At 43.0% G+C, this 24693-nt stretch overlaps 1 protein-coding gene across 2 annotated transcripts in view; it reads left to right on the top strand.

The window, feature by feature from the left end:
• Positions 1-24693, top strand: part of SGCZ (sarcoglycan zeta) — a 982319-nt gene that overhangs the window by 934131 nt on the left and 23495 nt on the right. For both annotated transcript variants that reach the window (XM_075860071.1, XM_075860061.1), the window contains one exon: positions 11112-11184. In XM_075860071.1, coding sequence (XP_075716186.1) covers positions 11112-11184 — 73 coding nt within the window. The remainder of the gene's footprint in view (positions 1-11111; positions 11185-24693) is intronic.

The raw sequence follows: 24693 nt of genomic DNA, 5'->3' as shown, positions 1-24693 counted from the left end.
GTAGTAAGGTATAAAGAGGTTCATTCTATGGAAGAAAACAAAGAGGGAGTATTTAAAGTATTTTTTTGAGGAGATGAGATAGTAAGGATTAAAGAGGTTAATTGGTTTTATGTATAAAAAAAAGTTCAATCATTGTATTTTGCAGCTTTCCAATATATTTTGTTTCAGTTCCTCACTATTTTTAAAATCTCTTCTTGCTGTCGGCTTGCTTAGGGTGTATTCAAAATTTTCATATGGGGCCCAGCAGTTTCTACTTATGCCCCTGATTTGCAATTTATTCAAATGCTATTGCTTATTGAATCCCTGTATAAATATCAAACAAAAATACTTTAATTTATCATTTTAAACTTAAAGTAACCCTCCGGTCTAAAGTAATAATTTCACTGTACATGGTAAATGTACAGTAAACATACCTGGTGCCCTCCTTTTAAAAGATGCTGCCACTGTTAGAACGTTCTGGTCCTCCCTTTCCATTTATTTAAAATGGTCACCACGGTCTCAGACTCTCCTTTTCACAGTGTGAGCCCCGCCGCCCTCGGATGGACCAACACCGCAGTGTCCATCCTGTCTGTGTCTTCCACTGCAGGTCCCGTTCCAGGGGATCCAGTTGAAGCTGCAGCGAAAGAACTTAATAGCAAGATAAAGATGTTAATTCTTGATGTCTCCGGCGTTGTCTTTCTCCTCCTTGCTGCATGCTGAATCTTCTGACATGCTACTCTGTTCTGCTGTGTCTCTTTTTATGCAGTTCTTCCACTTCAGCCGGAAACTGTGCAAAGGGATCTGCAGGATGGACACAGTGCCGCTGGTCCATTTAGAGGGCACCAGGTCTGGTCTCAAACTACCAAAGCACTTTGTGCATAGTGTAGTCTGAGACTGTGGCAGCTATTTTACCTACATGGAAAGGGGGCACCAGAATGGACTAACGGTGGCAGCATCTTTCAAAAGGAGGGCACCAGGTGTGTTTACTATACAGTTGCCATGTTTAGTGCCATTTTTACCTAGGACCTGAGGGTTGCTTTAATAAATTAGTTACCTAATTTTGTTTTTTATTATAATATGCCATTTTTTATTGTTAATATATTATTATTATTATTATTATTATGATTATTATTATTAGTGAAATGTATGTCAAATATCTTTTTATTATTTTAGACATTATATTGTATAACAATGCAAATTCACATTCTGGACAAATAAACATATGTAGACAGCACTTAATAGAGCTTTCTATCTCTTTAACAAGAAGTATCAAAAGTAAAGGCTCATTTATGTTTGTCTATACCGACAAAAAATTTCAAACATAAGACAATTAAGTCAAAAGCGAACGAAAAAAAAAAATACACTCAACCCCCGAAAACTCCTAGTTCTCATGATGCAATCCAAAGTGGTCAGATTTATCCTTTCCAGGTTAAAACCCACCCCCTTACTTGTAACATAAAGGTTTCTACTATAATGCATATCTTCCATAACCATTAGTATCAGAGAGGAAATTGAGCCAAGGGAGCCATATTTGTTTATATTTCATCGGGTTCCTCTGTGCCAAATAACTTAACTCCTCCAGTCTAGAAACTTGGGCTACTTTTGTCAGCCATTGCGAGACAGGCGGAGCATCTTCCCTCTGCCAATATAGCGGTATCAAAGCTTTAGCAGCTAATACCAGTTGTAACCATAATGGCTTACCTACAAAATTAGCAGAACTACTTATTATGTTTAGAAAAATAATAACCATATTTAAAGTGGGAGCTTGTGCACACAATAGTTGAATAACATTTTCTACTTGTTGCCACTAGGGTTTAATCAACTCACATTCCCACCAGATATGGGTATATGTGTCAATATGTTTGTGACACCTCCAGCACTCTGATGAAATAGAGCGATCCATATTATTAAGTAAAATCGGGGTTTTATACCACCTACTCACAAGTTTGTAGCAAGTTTCCTGGAGATTTATACATCTTGAAGGACCACAACTCGACCCATAAACCCTATCTATCTCGGAAGAGCTGAGCTGGATATCAAGTTCTTTTTATGATGAAGTTATATATGTTAATGGAACTTCTGTATCAAAAGCATTAATCTTCTTGTATATAACGGAAGTAAGTCTGGGAACTGGGGTCAAAACAGAAATCAGGGACTCATACCATGTCATCTGTCTATTAATATTCCCAAGCTTCCCCAACATTTTGTAATTTAGCGACAATTGCTGGTGATGTAAAGGAGTGAGGTGAGCAAGGGGAAATGCCATTTTAAGTTGTGCCAGTGATGGAAAAAAAGAGGGTCTCCATGCCAGTCTCTGATCCTACCCAAGTGGATCGCCTGATAAAAAGTTTTGATATTAGTAAGGTTAAGCCCTCCTAAGGGCTTAGGGCGATTCAAGGTTTTAAAGGCCAAGCGGTTTCCTTTGTCATACCAGATATAATTAAGCAACTTACTATGAATTTTCTGAAAAAAGCTTTGCGGAAGGAATATAGGCATTGTCTGGAGTACATACGTCAACTTTGGGATAATTAACATCTTAATCAAATTACACCTCCCTATCCAAGAAATGTATGGGATCTTCCAGTCTTTCATAATCTTGTCTATGCTAGTGAGTAAAGGTACATAATTAAGAGAGAACCAGGAGTCTGGAGAAGACGACAGCTTTAGACCCAAATATTTTATGAACTCTGATGACCAAGTAAATGGAGAGTTCGCTTGAGCCAACAAAACCATGCGTTTAGGACAAGAGATGTTCAGAGCTTCTGATTTGCCCGAATTTATTTTAAAATTAGAGAATGTCTTAAAGCATTCGAATATCTCAGACAGTATTGGAAAGGATTCATCCGGATTTTAAGTAATTATTAACAGGTCATCTGCAAAAGCTGCAGTTTGGAAGTCCCGATTCCTGATGCTAACACCTCTGATCTGAGGGTCTTGCCTAATGTGCTGAATCAGTGTCTCAATAGTAAGAACAAACAAAAGAGGGGACAGAGGAAATCCCTGCCTAGTCCCATTAGATATTTTAAAGCTCGGTGACAAGGTACCATTTGATCGAATTCGGGCAGAGGGGCATTTATATAGTGCCATTATCTGTGCAATAGCAAAATTAGGCAAACCAAATTTCCTAAGAACATTAGACATATATGACCAATCCTCTCTATCAAACGCTTTTTCTTCGTCGGTAGATAAGAGGGCCAATGGAATGTTCTTTTGTCTAGCGCATTGAATCAAATGAAGTATTTTCACAGTGTGGTCCTTACCCTCTCTCCAGGCGATAAACCCTACTTGTTCTGGGTTTACCAACTCAGGTAAAAAAACTTGTAGTCTATTTGCCAGGATCACTAGTGAGTGATTTTTTATGTTTACCCTCAAGTTGTAAGACCTTGTGCAAAGTTTAATCCACTTCTTTACATTGCACTTTCTTTACCATTGAACCTAAAGAAATAAACTCGCTCCTTATAACTGCTTTATGGGCTTCCCAAACTATTGACATGGACACCGCAGGACCAAAATTCTCTTCAAAATATTTAGTAAGTAAGCTGGCTATGCTTTTTTTGTGACCATCTGATTTCAAGAGAGCTTCGTTGAGCCTCCAGTTGTCTTTTTCGGCATTGATGTAATCCCAATTGACAGAGAGACCGGTGCATGATCAGAGACCACAATCTGTCCTATAGACACATTACAGTTTTAAAGGCTAAAAATGTGCTCTCTTTTGTGAGAGAAAAACTGACATTCTGTACGTTTTGTGCAGAGTAAATGCAACTGACATTCTGTACGTTTTGTGCAGAGTAAATGCAAAGCTCCAAAAATTACTGCATAAAGGAGGAGGTTTTTTCAAAGGTATATTTTGGGGTAATCCACCCCCCTACCCATTCTATAGTGTGTCCAAGTCCATCTTGATCCTGTAGCTGGGGACTGGGAAACCTCCTTTTTTAGCCTTTAAATTTGTCCTGTGTGTATGTTTTGCACATTATTTTAAACAATATGAAGTAAAAGTTATATTTTATAAAGCTCTATCATTATTCCAGTGATTCTTTACTAATTCTAAATAGAGTATTTATGCTATAAAAAACCTTTGGTGGAAGGAATAAAAATACCACCTGACATCTATAGACACATTAGTAACCAGAGGGAGATGAGAAGATCTAACAAACAAATAATCTATTCTTTTATATGTCTTGTGAGGAACTGAATAAAAAGTGTAATCCCTTCCTGTCGGGAAAAAGGACCTCCAGACATCCCTAAGTTCCATATCCAAGAACAATCTATGTAGAGCTCTGAGGCCTCTATAGGACTGTTGAGAATGACCTGTAGAAGAGTCTTTCAGAGGTTCCAATGTTACATTGAGATCTCCCACTAGAATACAAATCCCAGACTGAAAGAGTTTCAGCTGAGACATAGTATCTATGATCCAGGGTATCTGCTGATCATTAGGAGAATATAATCCTGCAATCATTACTAAAGTACCCGCTATTTGGCCTTTCAAAAATAGACCCCCCCGGGTCAGCTAATTGAGAGATAAGAGTAAACGGTACGGATTTTCTAATTGCAATAGATATGCCTCTTTTTTTGGATGTAGGGTGTTGTGAGTGGTACCACTTAGAAAAATAGGAAGTAGAGAGTGACGGGGTTTTCCTATCTACAAAATGGGTTTCTTGAAGTATAGCTACATCTGTATGCTGTTTCCGTAATAAATGCAACAATCTAGACCTTTTAGTTGGGGGATTCATCCCTTTCACATTCCTTGTGGTAACCGTAATTGTAGACATATTCAACAGTATCTAAGTTTCTGTATACAATTTACCAACGATATTACTTTACAATTGAAGCAACTGCAACTCCAATTATCAGCTGTATATAGAGAGAAAGAAGGACATTGAAAACATTCAAAAAATATTATCATTCAAAATAATAACTAGCAGTCCACCTGAATCTATATTAGTTTGAGACCCAGAAGGTATCAATAACATATCAGAACCATAGTGTAACGCAAAACAACATCTCAAAGGATATTGTGAGCTACGAAAAAGGACAGCCATCCATTCGTAGAGTCCGACTAGGTGTCATCCGAATGAAACTCCAATGAAGCCGAAAGTTGCGACATCCGTTATCTCAAGCCATGACAGGTGAATTTGTGGATCAGGTCCTATGTCCTCATATAAAGGAACAAGATCATCAGGTTGTCTGATAACTTTCTTCGAGCCATTTAGGGAAAATTAAATCCCAAAGGGGAACTGTAATGATGGGGGTAAGGAAACAGACAAGTGAGCCCTAATCTACACGCCACTCAGTCCCTGCGTACTTGCAACGACCCGCCCTAGGCGACGGGGTACCACTGGGCGATGGTCCCTACGCTCAATAAGTGCACGACAGATAAACAGACAATGGTACACAGAAGCAAGGGAAAAGGGGCAGTTTCCCACGGCAACACCGTGAGCAACAAGTGTGGTGAACGAGCCGAGTCAAACCAGGAGTGTACGAGGTACCAAACGCAGAGCAGGAGAGTAGTGAAGAAGCCGAGTCAAACCAGGAGTGTACGAGGTACCAAACGCAGAGCAGGAGAGTAGTCAGTAAGCCAGGGTCAGAATAAAGCAGGGTCAAATAGTTCAGAAGCTGCAGCAGGGCCAGGAAACCAAACGAGAAGAATCACAAGCAAGGAGGAACAGGAAAGGCAGGTATAAATAGACAGAGGGCGGGAGCTAGCTCCGTTTGGCCAGGCTGTGATAGGCTCTCCCACTCCTAAGCCTGCCATCCTGAGTGGTGGAAGATGGAGTCAGTCTCACAGACATAGAAGCAGGTGCAGACTGATTACCTATGGGCGTTGACACAGAAGCTGTGCCTGGCAGATCCTTAACAGTACCCCCCCTTTTATGAGGGGCCACCGGACCATTTCTAGATGGACCTTGTTTATTGGGGAAACGAAGGTGGAACCTCCTGACCAATACCCCAGCGTGAACATCCCGGGCGGGTACCCAAGTCCTCTCCTCAGGCCCGTATCCTCTCCAATGGACCAGGTACTGGAGGGAGCCTTGGACCATCTTGCTGTCCACAATCTTGGCCACCTCGAATTCCACCCCCTCAGGGGTGAGAACAGGGACAGGAGGTTTCCTCGAGGGAGCAAAGAACGGGGAGCAGCGTTTAAGGAGGGAGGCATGAAACACGTTGTGTACTCAAAAAGATGGGGGCAACTCCAGACGGAAGGAGACAGTATTGAGGACTTCAGTGACCTTGTACGGCCCTATAAACCAGGGAGCAAGCTTCTTGGACGGGACTTTAAGGCGCAAGTTCTTTGACGATAGCCACACCAGATCCCCGACCATAAACAAGGAGTTAGCAGAACGTCTTCTATCTGCCTGAGTTTTTTGTATGCTCTGGGACGCCTCTAGGTTCTTCTGAACCTGGGCCCAGACTGTGCACAGTTCCCGATGAACGACCACTACCTCGGGATTGTTGGAACTACCAGGTGAAACGGAAGAGAACAGTGGATTAAACCCAAAATTACAGAAAAAGGGGGAGACCCCTGACGGGTTACTGACCCGGTTATTAAGGGAAAATTCGGCGAGGGGAATGAATAAGACCCAATCATATTGACAGTCAGAGATAAAACACCTTAAATATTGTTCTAGAGACTGATTAGTCCTCTCAGTTTGGCCATTAGTTTCAGGATGGAAGGCAGAGGCTCTCCAAAACAAAGAAACAAATTGTACCCCTCTGTCCGAAACAATATTGACAGGGACCCCATGGAGACGCAGGATGTGTTTGACAAACAAGGTAGCTAACGTCTTAGCATTGGGTAGTTTCTTGAGGGGCATAAAGTGGCACATCTTACTGAAGCGGTCTACTACAACCCACACCACCGACTTGCCTTGAGATGGAGGAAAATCGGTGATAAAATCCATGGAGATATGGGTCCAAGGTCTCTGGGGAATGGGCAAAGAACAAAGTAAGCCCACTGGTCGGGACCTGGGAGTCTTGGACCTAGCACAAACCTCACAAGCGGCGACGTAGGCCTTAACGTCTTTAGGCAACCCAGGCCACCATCCTTCTTCCCTACGAAGAAGAAGCCAGCACCTACTGGAGAAGTAGAGGGGCGAATGTAACCCTTGGCCAGGCATTCCTGGATATACTCTCTCATGGCTTCACGTTCGGGACAAGAGAGACTAAATATCCTACCCTTAGGGAGCTTAGCTCCTGGTACCAAATCGATAGCGCAATCGTATTCTCTATGAGGAGGTAACACTTCGGAGGCCTCCTTAGAGAAAACATCAGCGAAGTCCTGAACAAACTCAGGTAGCGTGTTCACCTCCTCAGGGGGAGAAATAGAATTAACAGAAAAACATGACGTCAAGCATTCATTACCCCATTTGGTAAGATCCCCAGTATTCAAGTCAAACGTGGGATTATGCAACTGCAACCAGGGAAGGCCTAAAACCAAATCGGACGATAATCCCTGCATCAACAGTACAGAGCACTGCTCCAAATGCATGGAGCCAACAAGGAGTTCAAAAACAGGGGTATGCTGTGTAAAATAACCATTAGCAAGAGGAGTGGAGTCGATACCCACTACCGGGACAGGTTTAGGCAAATTAATCAAAGGCATAGCTAGAGACATAGCAAATTCCACAGACATGATATTAGCAGAAGACCCTGAATCCAGGAAGGCACTGCCAGTAGCAGACCTACCACCAAAAGAGACCTGAAAGGGAAGCAAGATTTTATTATGTTTCATATTTACGGGAAATACCTGTGCGCCCAAGTGACCTCCCCGATGATCACTTAGGCGCGGACGTTTTTCGGCTGCTTATTCTTACGCCTAGGACAGAAGTTCACTTGATGCTTGTCATCCCCACAATAGAAGCAGAGACCATTCTTCCTGCGGAACTCTCTACGTTGTTGGGGGGACACGGAGGCCCCGAGTTGCATAGGTACCTCCGAGTCTTCCGGGGAAGAAGGAAGCAACGGAACCTCGGGAGGCATCATGGGGGAGTCAGAGGAGAAAACAAAAAAACGTTCAAGTTGTCGTTCCCTGAGACGTCGGTCAAGTCGTACCGCTAAAGCCATAACCTGGTCTAGGGAGTCAGAAGAGGGATAGCTAACTAGCAGGTGTTTCAGGGCGTTTGACAGACCCAACCTAAACTGGCACCTTAAGGCAGGGTCATTCCACCGAGAAGCAACGCACCACTTCCTAAAGTCAGAGCAATACTCCTCAACAGGTCTCTTACCCTGACGTAAGGTCACCAGCTGACTCTCGGCAAAGGCAGTACTGTCAGTCTCGTCATAAATGAGTCCGAGAGAAGAAAATAAAAGATCAACGGAGGAAAGTTCAGGGGCGTCAGGAGTCAAGGAGAAGGCCCATTCTTGGGGTCCTTCCTGGAGCCGGGACATAATTATACCCACCCGCTGGCTCTCAGAACCTGAGGAGTGGCGCTTTAAGCAAAAATAGAGCCTACAACTCTCCCGAAAGGAGAGAAAAGTCTTCCGGTCCCCTGAGAACCGGTCAGGCAACTTGAGGTGGGGTTCAAGAGGTGAGGTGAGGGGCACTACCATGGTAGCATCAGACTGGTTGACCCTCTGAGCCAGGGCCTGGACCTGTAAGGAGAGACCCTGCATTTGCTGAGCCAGGGTCTCAAGGATGTCCATAGTAGTGTGAGGGACCAGGGTAGACTAGGTATATAGGCTTGTGATTGTGTAATGATGGGGGTAGGGAAACAGACAAGTGAGCCTTAATCTACCCGCCACTCAGTCCCTGCCTACTTGCAACGACCCGCCCTAGGCGACGGAGTAAAACTGGGCGATGGTCCCTACGCTCAATAAGTGCACGACAGACAAACAGACAAGGGTACACAGAAGCAAGGGAAAAGGGGCAGTTGCCCACGGCAACACCGTGAGCAACAAGAGTGGTGAACGAGCCGAGTCAAACCAGGAGTGTACGAGGTACCAAACACAGAGCAGGAGAGTAGTGAAGAAGCCGAGTCAAACCAGGAGTGTACGAGGTACCAAACGCAGAGCAGGAGAGTAGTCAGTAAGCCAGGGTCAATATGAAGCAGGGTCAAAAAGTTCAAGAAGCTGCAGCAGGGCCAGGAAACCAAACGAGAGGAATCACAAGCAAGGAGGAACAGGAAAGGCAGGTATAAATAGACAGAGGGCGGGAGCTAGCTCTGTCTGGCCAGGCTGTGATAGGCTCTCCCACTCCTAAGCCTGCCATCCTCAGTGGTGGAAGATGGAGTCAGTCTCACAGACATAGAAGCAGGTGCAGACTGATTACCTATGGGCGTTGACACAGAAGCTGTGTCTGGCAGATCCTTAACAGGAACAGCCACCGATAGAGAATATTCTTAGCCCGCAAAGCATCTGTAAGGGGCTTCAGTTGTCTGCGTTTGCTCAAAGTAATCGGAAAGATACCTTGAAAAATCAGAATACTATTTCCCTCATATGAAAGCTCTGGATTATCTCAGGCTTTTCTAAGAGCAATACCCCGGTGCGTGGAGTTCATAATCCTACATATAACGTCACGAGATGGTTCTCCATCTCTCGGCTTTTGCCGTAAGGCCCGATGTGCCCATTCAACGGCCAGATCATCAACCTGTTCAGCTGGCAATAATGATTTTAGGATCTCGTAGATAGCTCCCATAATATCAGACGGGACAATAGACTCCGGGATACCTCTCAAACGAAGGTTATTTCTTCTACCCCGATTGTCTTGGTCTTCTACATACGATAATATGTTGTTTAAATGCGCTTGACACCTCCCAAAGGATTTATTAGTGGATTTACCAAATCTTATCATAGAAGTTTGAGTCTCCTCCAGATGATCCACTCTGTTATTAATTTGTCGCATTTCTTGCTTAATATTCATCAATTCCTTCAAAACAGGCTTAAGGGCGTTCTCAATAATTTTTTGCATAGTCTTTTGTGAGAGATGTATGGAAGAGCTATCTCCTCGTGTTCTTTCGACTCCTGAACTTTCTCCTGACGATTCTGTTTGGTCCAGTTGAGCAAGCCTAGCAGACGCAGCTTTGCAATTATCCCGTTTGGGTGGCGGGGATCGTTTTCTTATTAATTTATCAATGTCAGTCAATGCTTTTTTCTGTTGTTTTGGTGTGCCACAGCCTTCCTGTTTAGAACCCTTCAACATGGTGAGTATAGATTGGCTCTCACATAGTCGTCTTTAAAGTTAAGTCCCCTTTCTCTCCAATCCAGCCGATTAGAATAAAGCCATCACCTCAACTTTCAATTGAAAAGGTGAAATATGAGTCTGGTAATGTAAGGTGGAGTGGCTCTTAGGTTGCCTCGATTGTAATGACTGGGCCGTAACTTGTCGTTTCCTGTAAACCTCTATGTCCATCACTCCTAACCCTCCCCTGTTCAGAGAGGCTGTGTCTAATGAGGCAGCAGAACGTGATGCGGTCTCAAAGTACTAAACATCAGCGGGAGACAGGGAGGCCACGAGCAGCACTGCCCCTTATCATACTTTCTGTGATTTAGACCGCAGCTTGGGCCCAAACGCTCCCGCGATGCACAGGTACAACTCCCGCAGCCAGGAGCAAAGGAGTAGGGTGACCCGCAACACCGTTAGGGTGTTGAATCAATGCACTCACTGTGATATAATATCCGGAGGGGAGCAGGTAAGCCTGAGAGAGCAGGTAAGTCAGACGGGGACCACGATGTCTGGGCCTCCTCGCGTCGTCGGACACTCAGGAAATTATGGCAGTCTTTTAAGAGTGATCCCTGGTACCAATCTTTCAAATCAAGCAAGATGTCAGCAGATTCTCCTTAGTTCTCTCGGAGCTCTCTCTTCATGCGGCCATCTCGTTTAGCGCGCAAGCCACACCACCTATTATTAGTGATATTTATGTCATACTTTAATCCCTTATTATGCCAAATTAGTTAAATTTAAATTGCTAATTTACTTTTTTTTCTATATATATATATTTGTGATTTAACAGCTTTGTCATAGAAAAACATATGAATATTCCTTTTTCACTGCAAAACAACTTCTTCCTCCTTCAAGAGAAAGAAGGAAACAATTTCTTTAAAGACAGCTTTGTGGGCATATTTGAGCATGAAACCAAACTATTACTTTAAAATACTACTGAAATGATCGCTGACATGAGCTTTTTTTTTTATTGCAGGAACAGAGGGAGCTGTATTTGGCCATTCAGTAGAAACACCATATATACGAGCGGGACCATCACAAGACCTCAGGTATATAAACGTGTCAATACAAGATAAATATTTTAAATAGGAGCTTTTGTAATGTTCCTTTCCTTGTATTGAGTATATATAAATATTTAAAATACACTACATTATAGGCTATAAGCATTAAGAATATTAAACTGATGTTGAAAAAGGACTGTAAAGGTTACTGTGTTTGCTGTCATACTATTAATTTGAGTTATGTTATGTTTAACCTCTGGGCTATCTATTCTACACAAGCAAACATTGTAAATCACAGGTTAAGTAAATGGAATTTCTGAAACTTTAATAACAACCAGCATCCCTGGTGATTATATAGTAATACTAGTTCTGATATGATGGATTTTGTTATATATATATATATTTAATTATAGCTTTTCCAAACTTACACTAATGATCTTTCGCCAAGAGACCACAACTCATATAGTCATACCATTGGATTTTTAATGTTCTGTTTTTCCTGCCTCAGCAACACTTTTTTGTGTACTGTAGTGTAAAATGTTATTTTTCTTTATAAAATTACAGCACAGCCCAATACATACATACATCTAAACATACATCCACATCCAAGATTTTGTTGTGGATTTCACGCATTACATTACAATAGGTGAAATTCATCACTTTTCCACAGAAATAAAACTTTGTAGGTGAATTGGGTTTAGAAAAAGCATTCTTTTGTTATATTTTTATGTAGAATTCGCACAGAAAATCCACATATGAACATACCGTTAGGTCCAGAATTATTTGGACAGTGACACAGGTTTTGGCATTTTAGCTGTTTACCAAAACATATTGAATATACAGTTATATAATCAATATGGGCTTAACCCCTTAGTGACCAGCCTTTTTTAGGCCCTAATGACCAAGCTATTTTATTTGTTTTTCTGTAGTCGCATTCAAAGTGCTATAACTTTTTTATTTTTCCGTCGACATAGCTGTATGAGTACTTGTTTTTTGCGGGATTAGTTGTACTTTTTAATGGCACCATTTTAGGGTACATATCATTTTTTAATTAACTTTTATTAACTTTTTTTGGGGGGGATTAGAAAAAAAACCTGAAATTCCACCATTGTTCTATGCGTTTTAAATTGACGCGTTCACTGTGCGGCATAAATAACACATTACTTTTATTCTATGGGTCGGTATGATCACTAAGGGGCCTAGCCTAAGGCCCCTTAGTGACCGCCGTGAAAAGGCATATTGGTGGTCACTAAGGGGTTAAAGTGCAGACTTGCAGCTTTAATTTGAGGGTATTCACATCCTAATTTCAGGAAGGGTTTAGAAATTACAGCTTTTTATTATGTAGCTGCCTCTTTTTCAAGGGACCAAAGGTAATTGGACAATTATCTCAAAAGCTATTTAACGGCCTGTACTGGCTATTCCCTCATTAATCCATCATCAATTAAGCAGGTAAAAGGTCTGGAGTTGATTCCAGGTGTGGCATTTGCATTTGGAAGCTGTTGCTGTGAACCCACAACATGAGGTTAAAGTGAAACAGACCATCGTTAGGCTGAAAAAAAAATGAAGAAATCCATCAGAGAGATAGCACAAATGTTAGGAGTAGCCAAATCAACAGTTTGGTACATTCTTGAAAAAAAAAGAGCGCACTGGTGATATCTTGAACTCCAAAAGGCCTCCATGTCCACGTAAGACAACAGTGATGGATGATTGCAGAATCCTTTCCATGGTAAAGAAAAACCTCATTCACAACATCTGCCCAAGTGAAGAACACTCTCCTGGAAGTAGGTGTATCAGTATCAAAGTCTACCATAAAGAGAAGACTTCATGGCAGCAAATACTTCTGGGTTCACCACAAGGTGCAAACCATTAATCAGCCTCAAAAATAGAAAGGCCAGATTAGACTTTGCCAAACAACATTCTTTGGACAGATGAAACTAAGAACAACCTGTACCAGAATGATGGGAGGAAGAAAGTATGAAGAAGGCTTGGAACGGCTCATGATCTAAAGCACACCATATCCTCTGTAAAACATGGTGGAGGCAGTGTGATGGCATGGGCATGCATGGCTGCCAAAGGTACTGGGTCAATAGTGTTTATTGATGATGTGACTGAAGACAGAAGCAGCCGGATAAATTCTGAAGTGTTCAGGCATATACTTTCTGCTCAGATTCAACCAAATGCAGCAAGGATGATTGGACGTCGCTTCACAGTACAGATGGACAATGACCCAATACATACTGCGAAAGAAACCCAGGAGTTTTTTAAGGCAAAGAAGTGGAATATTCTGCAATGGTCAAGTCACTCGCAAGATCTCAACCCGATTGAGCACGCATTTCATTTGCTTAATACAAAACTTAGGGCAGAAAGACCCCCAAACAAGCAACAACTGAGGACATCCGCAGTAAAGACCGGGCAAAGCATCACAAAGGAGGAAACCCAGCGTTTGGTGATGTCCATGGGTTCTGGACTTCAGGCAGTCATTGCCTGCAAAGGATTCTCTACAAAGTATTAAAAAATAACATTTTATTTATGGTAATGTTAATTTGTCCAATTACTTTTGAGCCCCTGAAATGAGGAGGCTGTGTAGAAAAATGGTTGCAATTCCTAATCATTTCACATGATATTTTTGTTCAACCCCTTGAATTAAACTTGAAAGTCTACACCTGCATCTCAGTTGTTTCATTTCAAATCCAATGTGCTGGCATGCCGAACTCAAATCATGAAGATTGTGTCACTGTCCAAATAATTCTGGACCTAACTGTATGTTCAGTGACTTGCAATGTTAAACTCAGAAAGGAATTGCAGTCAGACTTGGGGTAAGCTACCCAGTAAGCAACCTCTGGTGTCCCCAGGGCAAACCCTAAAATGACCCTGACTCTAGAGGAGCTCTACCTACAGTCGAACTGCCACCCTGATAAGAGTGATCCCACTATCAGGAACCTACTAGTAACTCTAAGTAATCCCTTTTAGAAGCTATGGTATATTAGGATAATATTAGGATATTAGAATAACTACTGGGCAGCTGCTGACTGGCAATATGAGAAGAAAAGCAAATGGTAAACCAGAAAGTACATAATAAATCAAGCAGTTAAAATAAAAGGTAAACTTGAAAGAAGTAACAAATCCTGCAGGATAATATACAATCCACACTAAACCAAGAAGAATCCGGGTTCAAACAAAGAAACTAAACTGACAAGCAAACATAGTTCCATCACTGTAGTAAAATATAATTGCTGGGTCTGAACACACAAAACAACACAGAGAAATCCAGACCCAGCCCAGTCTGCACACAAGAAAAACAATAAGAATAGTCAGAGTGAAATCAGAGAAGTCCATCGATGAGATACTTAGCAGAGTTTCAGCAGCAGTAGATCCAGGTAGACTAAACAATTACTGGCACATGAGGCCAGGACGAGGCACTATAACTAGGGTGCTGCCTAATATGAGTGGACGCTGGACCTGACAGCTGATTGATTCGGCATCTCAGTACTCTAGCGAGCTGCCCAGCCTTGAAGTAAGTGAGACTGCAACAGTGACTAAAGTAATAGGTAAAACATGTCATATAACGATTGCAATAATAAGAGTGTTGCCATTCTGTTTCAAATAATATCCTCCTGTCTCCATCCAATTACATCCGCTTACTGTCTCTGTGACTATGAAGTCTAGTCTCCATAACAAAACCAACTACCATAGTCACAGAAAAGACATTTCAAATAGGGGCCTATGAAAGAACTAGGCAGGAAGTTCCATCCATGAAACAAAAGCAGTTCTGGAAAATGGCATTTAGTCCTGGGCTAAGTTGGGACAATTCAGGCTTCAACTAAAGGATGGAATGCAGATAAGTAGAAAGAATTGAATAATATAGTAAATAGGTTATGTACATAGATCTAGAGGTAAGGTTAGATTGGTTAGGGAAGGCATTTGGTGAGTAATTACAGTATCTTTATTGACATTTAAATGGGAATAATGTGTACTATTATTATTAATGCTACTAATCATCATCATCCTCCATATCATCATCATCATCAATATGGCATATGTGGTGGTTTTGTGGCACAATAATTTCTGTACCATAGCTATCAAAGATATCCAGCATTAAATACACAAACAATATATCAACACATGCTCTTATAGTAGAAAACGCAGCGATGAAGGTGCCTGGGAGAAAACTCAATATATACCTTTTAGCACTTCAGAAAGTTACATGCTGTTACAAGTATTTCCAGTTAGGGTATGTGCACACGTAGTGACCAAAAACGTCTGAAAATCCAGAGCTGTTTTCAAGGGAAAACAGACCCTGCTTTTCAGACGTTTTTTGACCAACTCGCATTTTTCGCTGCGTTTTTCGCGCCGTTTTCGCGCGTTTTTTAAGTCCGTTTTTGGAACTGTTTTCATTGGAATCTATGAGAAAACAGCTCCAAAAACGTCCAAAGAAGTGTCCTGCACTTCTTTTGACGAGGCTGTATTTTTACGCGTCGTCGTTTGACAGCTGTCAAACGACGATGCGTAAATAACAGGTCGTCTGCACAGTACGTCGGCAAACCCATTCAAATGAATGGGCAGATGTTTGCCGACGTATTGTAGCCCTATTTTCAGACGTAAAACGAGGCATAACACGCCTCGTTTACGTCTGAAAATAGGTCGTGTGAACCCAGCCTTAGGGAAAACACCAAGTGACTAGCAAAAGCAGTCCTTACTGTCCTCTGATTGTCTGGGATGAATACCAAGACCCATTTACAATAAAGAATGCCTATCAAGACATATATAGACAACAATACTAGAAGTGTAAATAACCATAGTACAAGTAAAGCACTAACCAATATTAAAAAAATATATTTATTTGGAAAATATTTAAAAACATACATAGACCATCACATACAATATAAAACAACACATAATAAAAATGTGGTAGTGGTATCTAGGAGCAACAAATGTATCATATTATACATCCATGGAATCAGTGTATTGTCAAGGTATTGACAATACTGTACAAGAATACCTCAACAGTTAACAGTATACTAAATATGTACACACTGGACAAAAAATACAAATGACAGTGTCAGAGAGACTGATCCAAGATATGAAAAATATATAAAATCAGGATCAGATCCATGTCAAATACCAACCCACTTGTATTTTTTGTCCAGTGTGTACATATTTAGTATACTGTTAACTGTTGAGGTATTCTTGTACAGTATTGTCAATACCTTGACAATACACTGTTTGATTCCATGGATGTATAATATGATACATTTGTTGCTCCTAGATACCACTACCACATTTTTATTATGTGTTGTTTTATATTGTATGTGATGGTCTATGTATGTTTTTAAAATATTTTCCAAATAAATATATTTTTTTAATATTGGTTAGTGCTTTACTTGTACTATGGTTATTTACACTTCTAGTATTGTTGTCTATATATGTCTTCATAGGTATTCTATATCCAGTATTGACGTATATGTATGTTATTGCTGAAACAAGTTTTCTGTCTGGCCTGGACTTTATAGGTATTGCCATTTACAATAAAGTAGTATCTAGGGATATTTTGAGTATTTTACATGAAAGTATTAATCTAATCTCCAGTGTCGCCTTTGACCCCGGAATATCGTCAATTATCTTTAGAATGTTCAGTGTATAAATGGAACAGGTTAAGCAAATGATGTGCCAGCTCTGTTTTAAATCTAAATACTATAGTAAACAGTATATTATGGACATTATGGGCATTTATAAAAAAAAACTATCAGTAACCAATAATACAGATACTTCTAAAAGCAAACATTCAGAAGACCATTTTATTCATAGGTGCTTAGAATCCACAGCTATGGGTGTGCGATCATAGACCTGCTTATACCCGCTATTCCTCTTCATGTATATTATCTAAACTGTCACACGTTTTTTACTATAAGCTAGCTAATATTAGGTTATTTTGTAGTTATTATAACTAAGGCTCAATATAATGAAACCTTGAGATGAAGATTCAATTTTAGCTGCAGTCTTTATCCATCTACCCTCCAAAGTCGTGGCCGTATTGAATTGCTGGACCATCTAGCTAGTCATTTTTTTAGAATTGAAGTTACAAGGCATCAGATATCACACTACCCATAAGATTATACCCAATGTCAGTGCCATGTATAGTGTAAAAATATGAGATTTACCCTTGACATTGTCTGCGTATGACACCTTAATATTATTTCTGAACATTTTGTCTTTATTTTTGCTTTAAAAAAAAATAACACTAAAGAAAAAATCCCAGGCTGTGAAGGACAAACCCTTTGTTCATGAATTATTCATAAAGTTCTAAACAGAAATGCCAATCTAGTGCAAATAGTGGATTAACATCTTGAAAGTATTCAGAATTTTGCTTAGCTTACGGTATAAGGGCAATAACATGGCATACAATATGACTAATGTCACTTTGAGGTCTTTATATGTTATAAAAGATCTGTCTATTGTTAAATAGTAATGTGCACATTGCTATGTAGGAATAAAACCTGACTGATTTGTGCTAGGAGAAATTCAATGGATTTCTCAAATGTGAAATTACTACTTGATTTCCAGAAGTAGTAATTATTATCTTAAATTATTAATTTCCGTTTGAAAACTGTACTTCTTAATAACTAGAAATAAAATCCTAAACAAATAATTTTATGTTTAGAGCAATTGGTTACCTTGATGCATTGTTTAGCTTGTTGTATTAACCCATAATAGAGACAATAATATCCCATATAAAAATTCCAGATTTGACATCAGCATGGAATACTCCAAATTAGCTATATATATATATATATATATATATATATATATATATATATATGTGTGTACATATATGTACATATATGTATGCTGTAAATTAGCTATATTTATATATATAAATACGACCACACCCTGTGGTCATATTTTATATAAGTTACAATTATAGTTTATATAGTTACTTGGACTGGAAATTAAATAAACTAAACAGTGTCTTTTGTGCAGTACTGTATATTTCTTCAATTATAGTAATGTTGTTCATTTGTAAATAATTTCCTGCATGTGTTTATTCATTTGGCCTCTCTACCTTTTTAAGCTCAACACTTAGTTTAATGTATTATAGTTTCATATTTACAGTTCACCGCATTAAAAAGGCAATATTTACATTTACTTAATTCAATTTTTAAATAAAATCAGTGAATTACTGTTTTCCACTGGTATTTCAATATATTCTTTTTTCAATCACTGTCTTTTTACAATGTTGTTAATGAAGGATACAACCAGTAAATGTAGTTTTTTATCCTACGGTTTTGTTTTAGTCTTCAGGGGAAATGATAATAGCACTGCCCTACATTTCGGTTATGTATGCTCCTCAGGGATGTTGTTGCTTTCTTGCATCATTATTTTAGTTATAGTTCTATGTCAGAGAGAGATGAACTGCTCTGTACCACTTGTTTTACATTATAATAAAAATCTCTGCATAAAAGCTTTTTTGAAGCCAAACAAAGAAATATGCATATTTACTTATTTGCAGCCAAGCTGTGAAGTTCAACAAGATGTTTTTGGTTCAAACTTGCTTAACTCTTTCCCACACCATGCCGTACATTTATGGGGCTAGTGGCAGGTAGTCAATATCAACCTAAGTGGTTTTTATAGAGGGAGGTGGCTCTATCTAGAAGCCCTACGCTGCCCCATGACATGATTGTGAGGTGATGATGCATTCCCACTGCATCTGGGGGCCTAGCAGAGGCCTCCAGGTATGCCATGGCTTTGAATCTATTAGGCCCTGCCTAATGCAGGGCATGAGGGTCGATTTTAGACAAAGTGTGGCCCTGGGCAAAGTTAAAAGTGGGGCCCCAAATGCTGAATAAGGGCCTGTTCACTTCTGCATCGGGGTTTCGTTGATGACTTCCGTCAGACCCCTCCGTCAGGGGAACCCATGAAAGCAAACAATAGTGCAGTCGACTGCACTATTGATTCCGCCCAAAAATGGAAGCATTACCATTGAAATCAATGGTAATGCAAACGGAAGCTATAGTTTCCATTTGCCTTTCCGTTGATGGGTTCCTCCGAAGGAAAGGTCTCACGGAATCCATCAACATAACCTAACCTAACCTAACGCTGATGTGAACAGGCCCTTGCTGTATCAATAATGCAGCAAATTCAGATGCCGGTGTGCAGAGAACTACATTGCTGATTTCTAGCGCATCCAGGAGTGTTGCAAGCCCCAAAGCATATGTCTCCCTGCTCTGCAGACAATATAATATCACCAACATATAGTGGTAGATGGCAGTAATACACAGGTGCTCTGCAGACTATATAAGAGATTACAGTACATTTATATCCAGTGAATCACAGGTGATGTTTTCTCTGATTAGTCGTTCACTTTCCCTTTTTTTTGTCCATCCGGCCAAAACCACTGTGACGACTTATTTCAGCCACAACTCATCTCTGCAGAATTTGACACACAGACATGTTGGTTTCTCGCTTTTCCAGCACCATCCACACCCAGGGCCGGCCCTAGGATAGATGGCACCCTGTGCGAAATGATCTTTCGGCGCCCCACTCCATCATTAAAAAAAATGCCCCATAAAAAAATTATAATGCCCCTTAAGTGCCCCCATACAGTATAATAATAGTATTTAATAATATAATATATTACAACCCCTTCAAGGACACAGTATTTTGTCCTCTAATTGTGCCCACAGTATTATGCCATCTGTAGTACCCCTACACAGTATAATGTCCGCTTAGTGGCCCCCACACAGTATACTTAGTGGCCCCCACACAGTATAGTGCCCCCCTGTAAATTTTGCCATAATTCCCCACCTCCTTTTTGTAGATCGTGCCATACAGCCCCCCACCTCCCCCTTGTAGACATTGCCATACAGTCCCCAACCTCCCCTTTGTAGACAGTGCCATACAGTCCCCCACCTCCCCCTTGTAGATCGTGCCATACAGTCCCCGCACCTCCCCTTTGTAGACAGTACCGACAAACAAAAACAAAAATTGTACTCACCTAGGCCCCATTCCCATGACGAACTGAGCTGCTCCATGACGGGACCGTGTAGCCTAGTACAGAGTTTCCCAACCTTTTAGGACTCGAGGCAGCACTGGAAAAACAAAATTTCCTCAGGGCCCCCTACCAGAAATAGTTTTGAGAAAGACAGAAAACGTCTAAGAACAAGCACTCCACTCGTATGGCATGTTCACACACGTTTTTTGTAAGGCAAAAAAAATCTGCCTCAAAATTCCTTTAGCAACTGACAGCGTTGTGTGACATTTTTTTTGTGTTTTTTCTTAAGCTGTTGAAGCGAATGCAAAAAACGCAGGAAAAAAAAAGCTCCAAACGGGAGCCACAGGTATTTTCTGCCTCCTATTAATTTCAATTGGAGGTCAGAGGTGGAAACCACTTGAAGACCATCAGCCCCCCACTCACAGTAAAATTACCATCAACCCCCCACTCACAGTAAAATGACCATCAGCCCACCACTCACAGTAAAATGACCATAAGCCACCCACTTACAGATTCCCCCTGTAGGTAGCGCCACACAGCCCCTTATAGGTAGCGCCACACAGCCCCTTGTGGGTAGCACCACACAGCCCCTTGTAGGTAGCGCCAGACAGCCCCCTTGTAGGTAGCGGCACACAGCCCCCTTGTGGGTAGCACCACATAGCCCCTTGTAGGTAGCACCACACAGCCCCCTTGTGGGTAGCGCCAGACAGCCCCCTTGTAGATAGCGCCAGACAGCCACCTTGTAGGTAGCGCCACACAGCCCCCTTGTAGATAGCGCCACACAGCCCCCTTGTAGATAGCGCCACAAAGCCCCCTTGTAGATAGCGCCACACAGCCCCCTGTAGAGTGTGCCACACAGCCCCCTGTAGGGAGTGCCACACAGCCCCCTGTAGGGAGTGCCGCACAGCCCCCTGTAGGGAGTGCCGCACAGCCCCCTGTAGGGAGGGCCGCACAGCCCCCTGGTAGGAAGTGTCGCAAAGACCCCTGGTAGGGAGTGCCGCACAGCCCCCTGGTTGGTAGTGCCCCACAGCCCCCTGGTTGGTAGTGCCCCACAGCCCACTGGGTGGTAGTGCCCCACAGCCCCCTGGTTGGTAGTGCCCCAAAGCCCCCTGGTTGGTAGTGCCACACAGCCCACAGCCCCCTGGTTGGTAGTGCCACACAGCCCACTGCCCCCTGGTTGGTAGTGCCACACAGCCCACAGCCCCCTGGTTGGTAGAGCCACACAGCCCACAGCCCCCTCGTAGGTAGTGCCACACAGCCCACAGCCCCCTGGTTGGTAGTGCCACACAGCCCACAGCCCCCTGGTTTGTAGTGCAACACAGCCCACAGCCCCCTGGTAGGTAGTGCCACACTGCCCACAGCTCCCTTGTAGGTAGCGCCAGACAGCCCCCTTGTAGGTAGCGGCACACAGCCCCCTTGTAGGTAGCACCACACAGCCCCCTTGTGGGTAGCGCCAGACAGCCCCCTTGTAGATAGCGCCAGACAGCCACCTTGTAGGTAGCGCCACACAGCCCCCTTGTAGATAGCGCCACACAGCCCCCTTGTAGATAGCGCCACAAAGCCCCCTTGTAGATAGCGCCACACAGCCCCCTGTAGAGTGTGCCACACAGCCCCCTGTAGGGAGTGCCGCACAGCCCCCAAAAAGGGAGTGCTGCACAGCCCCCTGGTAGGAAGTGTCGCAAAGACCCCTGGTAGGGAGTGCCGCACAGCCCCCTGGTTGGTAGTGCCCCACAGCCCCCTGGTTGGTAGTGCCCCACAGCCCCCTGGTTGGTAGTGCCACACAGCCCACTGGGTGGTAGTGCCCCACAGCCCCCTGGTTGGTAGTGCCCCAAAGCCCCCTGGTTGGTAGTGCCACACAGCCCACAGCCCCCTCGTTGGTAGTGCCACACAGCCCACAGCCCCCTGGTTTGTAGTGCAACACAGCCCACAGCCCCTGGTAGGTAGTGCCACACTGCCCACAGCCCCCTTGTAGGTAGTGCAAGGACTACGAAATGACTCTGATAGCTGGCGGGCAATAGACATTCAAAAAAGGACAACTGTGCAGGAGCACACAAAATACCCAGCTTTCCCAGCTATCAAATAAATGTGTGGAAATAAACTAAGTTATAACTTTTATTTAGTCTAAGTAAAGGATTAATCCTTTTAGTTAGATTAAATAAAAGTTATATCTTAGTTTATTTCCACACTTTTTTTTATACCCAGGAAAGCTGGGTATTTTGTGTGCTCCTGCACAGTAGTCCTGTGTAGGTAGTGCCACACAGCCCACAGCCCCCCTGTAGATAGCAACCCCCCCCCTTCCAGTAAAGATAGCGCCACTATAGCTCCCTGAAGGAGTGGAATCCCCGTGTGGCCGGGTATTCTGCTCCTGGAGCGCTGCTTGATGCCTCTGTTCATAGATGGACAGTGACATTAGGGAAAACTCCTGAGGCGGAATCCCCGTCCACAGCGTTGCAGATGCTATGACCGTCGATTCCACTCCAGGAGAAGCTCCTGTCGTCTGTGTCCATGACATCATTGGCTTCTCCTGGAGTGGAATCCCCAGTCATAGAGTCTGCAATACTGTGACCGGGGATTCTGCTTCAGGAGTTTCCCCTGATGTCACTGTTTATATATGGACAGAAACATCAAGCAGCGCTCCAGGAGCGGAATCCCCGGCCACACGGGGATTCCGCTCCTTCAGGGAGCTACAGTGGCGCTAGTAGACAGCAGAGCAGGGAGATACCTCCCTGCTCTGCTATAGTGCCGTCACTACCACTATAGCAGCCACAGCAGCTGCTAGCGGCGCCACCGCCCTCATGCCCGGTGTCACCGCTAGCAGCCACTATGGCTGCTACAACGGTAGTGACGGCCAATAAGTGAAGAAGCGCCCGGGTGGAAAGGCGACTGCAGTTAGTGTGTGTATCCCCGCTGGTAGTTGCAACGGCGCGGGGATACACACACCCGCTGGTGCCCCTCTTGCAGTGTGGCGGCTGGCGCCCTGTGCGACCGCACTTGTCGAACATAGCTAAGGCCGGCCACGTGACCACACCTATACCCCAATAAAATCTAAACAAACTTGTAATCGACAGTGCTCCAGATGGTAATAATGATCCCTCAGCGCTCGACACAATAAAAGTGCCCCATCAGTAATTGTGCCCCCTTTGTGCTCCCACAGTAATAATGCCCGCTTTGTGTCCCTTGTAGATATCGCCACACTCAGCTCCCCTGTAGATAGCGCCACACACAGCCCCCTGTAGATAGTGCCAGTTCCCCCCCTTGTTTATAGTGCCAAACAGCCAGGGGGCTGTAGTAGATAGTGCCACACAGCCACCCCTTGGTAGAGAGTGCCACAGAGCCACCCCTTGATAGACAGTGCCACAGAACCACCCCTTGATAAATAGTGCCACACAACCCCCCTCTTGTATATAGTGCCATATAGCCCCTTGTATAGTATCACATAGCCCCCTTGTATAGTGCCACATAGCCCCCTTGTATATAGTGTCACACAGCCCCCTCCCTTGTATATAGTGCCACACAGCCCCCTCCCTTGTATATAGTTCCACACAGCCACCCCCTTAGTACATAGTGCCATACATCCCCCTGTAGATAGTACCACACACAGACCCCTGTAGATTGCGCCACACACAGCCCCCTGTAGATAGTGCCACACAACCCTCCCCTTTGTAAATAGTGCCAAACATCCCTAGTAGATAGTGCCACACAGCGCCCCTTAGTATAGTGCCACACAGCCCCCATTGTATATAGTGCCACAAAGCTCCCCCTTGTGTATAGAGTCACACAGTCTTCCTTGTGTATATTGCCACACAGCCCCCCCTTGTATATAGTGCTACACAGCCCCCCTTGTATATAGTGCAATACAGATCCCCTTATATATATTTCACCACAGACACCCCTTGTATATAGTGCCAAACAGCCCCCACCTTGTATATAGTGCCACACAGCACCCCTCCCCTGTATATAGTGTTACACAGTAATCCTCCCTTTATAGATAGATCGCTGCACAGCCTCTCGGCGGGACGCTTGCACAGACCAGTGTGATGCAGTGAAGTCATCACGCTAGTTGCGCAGGGAGTCCATGGGCCTAATATGGCCTGCAGCCTATAGGATTCATTTGTATTTGCGTCCTGCGGACTCAGATACAAGTGAAGATCTCTGTCGCCAGCACAGGGACCCCCTCCGGTGCTAGTGATACCACCCGGGCATGAGGGGGCTCGTCCCATAAATGTTATGCCGAAACATGCCTTGGGCCACGGGCAGGTGGCCCTAAGAGGGGGGCCCTGGGCAATTGCCCAGTTTTCCCCCCTAACGCTAGTCCTGCTGGGCATAAATGCATGCCTGTCAGTGAAACACTGACAGGCATAATACATTGCAGTACAGAGGTATTGCAGTGTTTTATTGAAGTGATTAAACAATCGCATTTTCAAATCCAGCAGCAGGACTAAAAAATATTGTGAAAAAATAAAATAAAGTTTAAAGAAAAAAAATTCCTAAGAAAAAAACATCAGCAACAACATTTTTTTCCCAACAAAATATGCTTTTTTTAATAGAAAAAATGTAAAAAAAAAATA

This window comes from Rhinoderma darwinii, chromosome 1 (genome assembly GCF_050947455.1).
Source record: "Rhinoderma darwinii isolate aRhiDar2 chromosome 1, aRhiDar2.hap1, whole genome shotgun sequence".
Lineage (NCBI taxonomy): Eukaryota > Metazoa > Chordata > Amphibia > Anura > Rhinodermatidae > Rhinoderma > Rhinoderma darwinii.
Note: the sequence above shows the minus strand (reverse complement) of the source record. Positions and strands in the feature narration are given on the sequence as shown.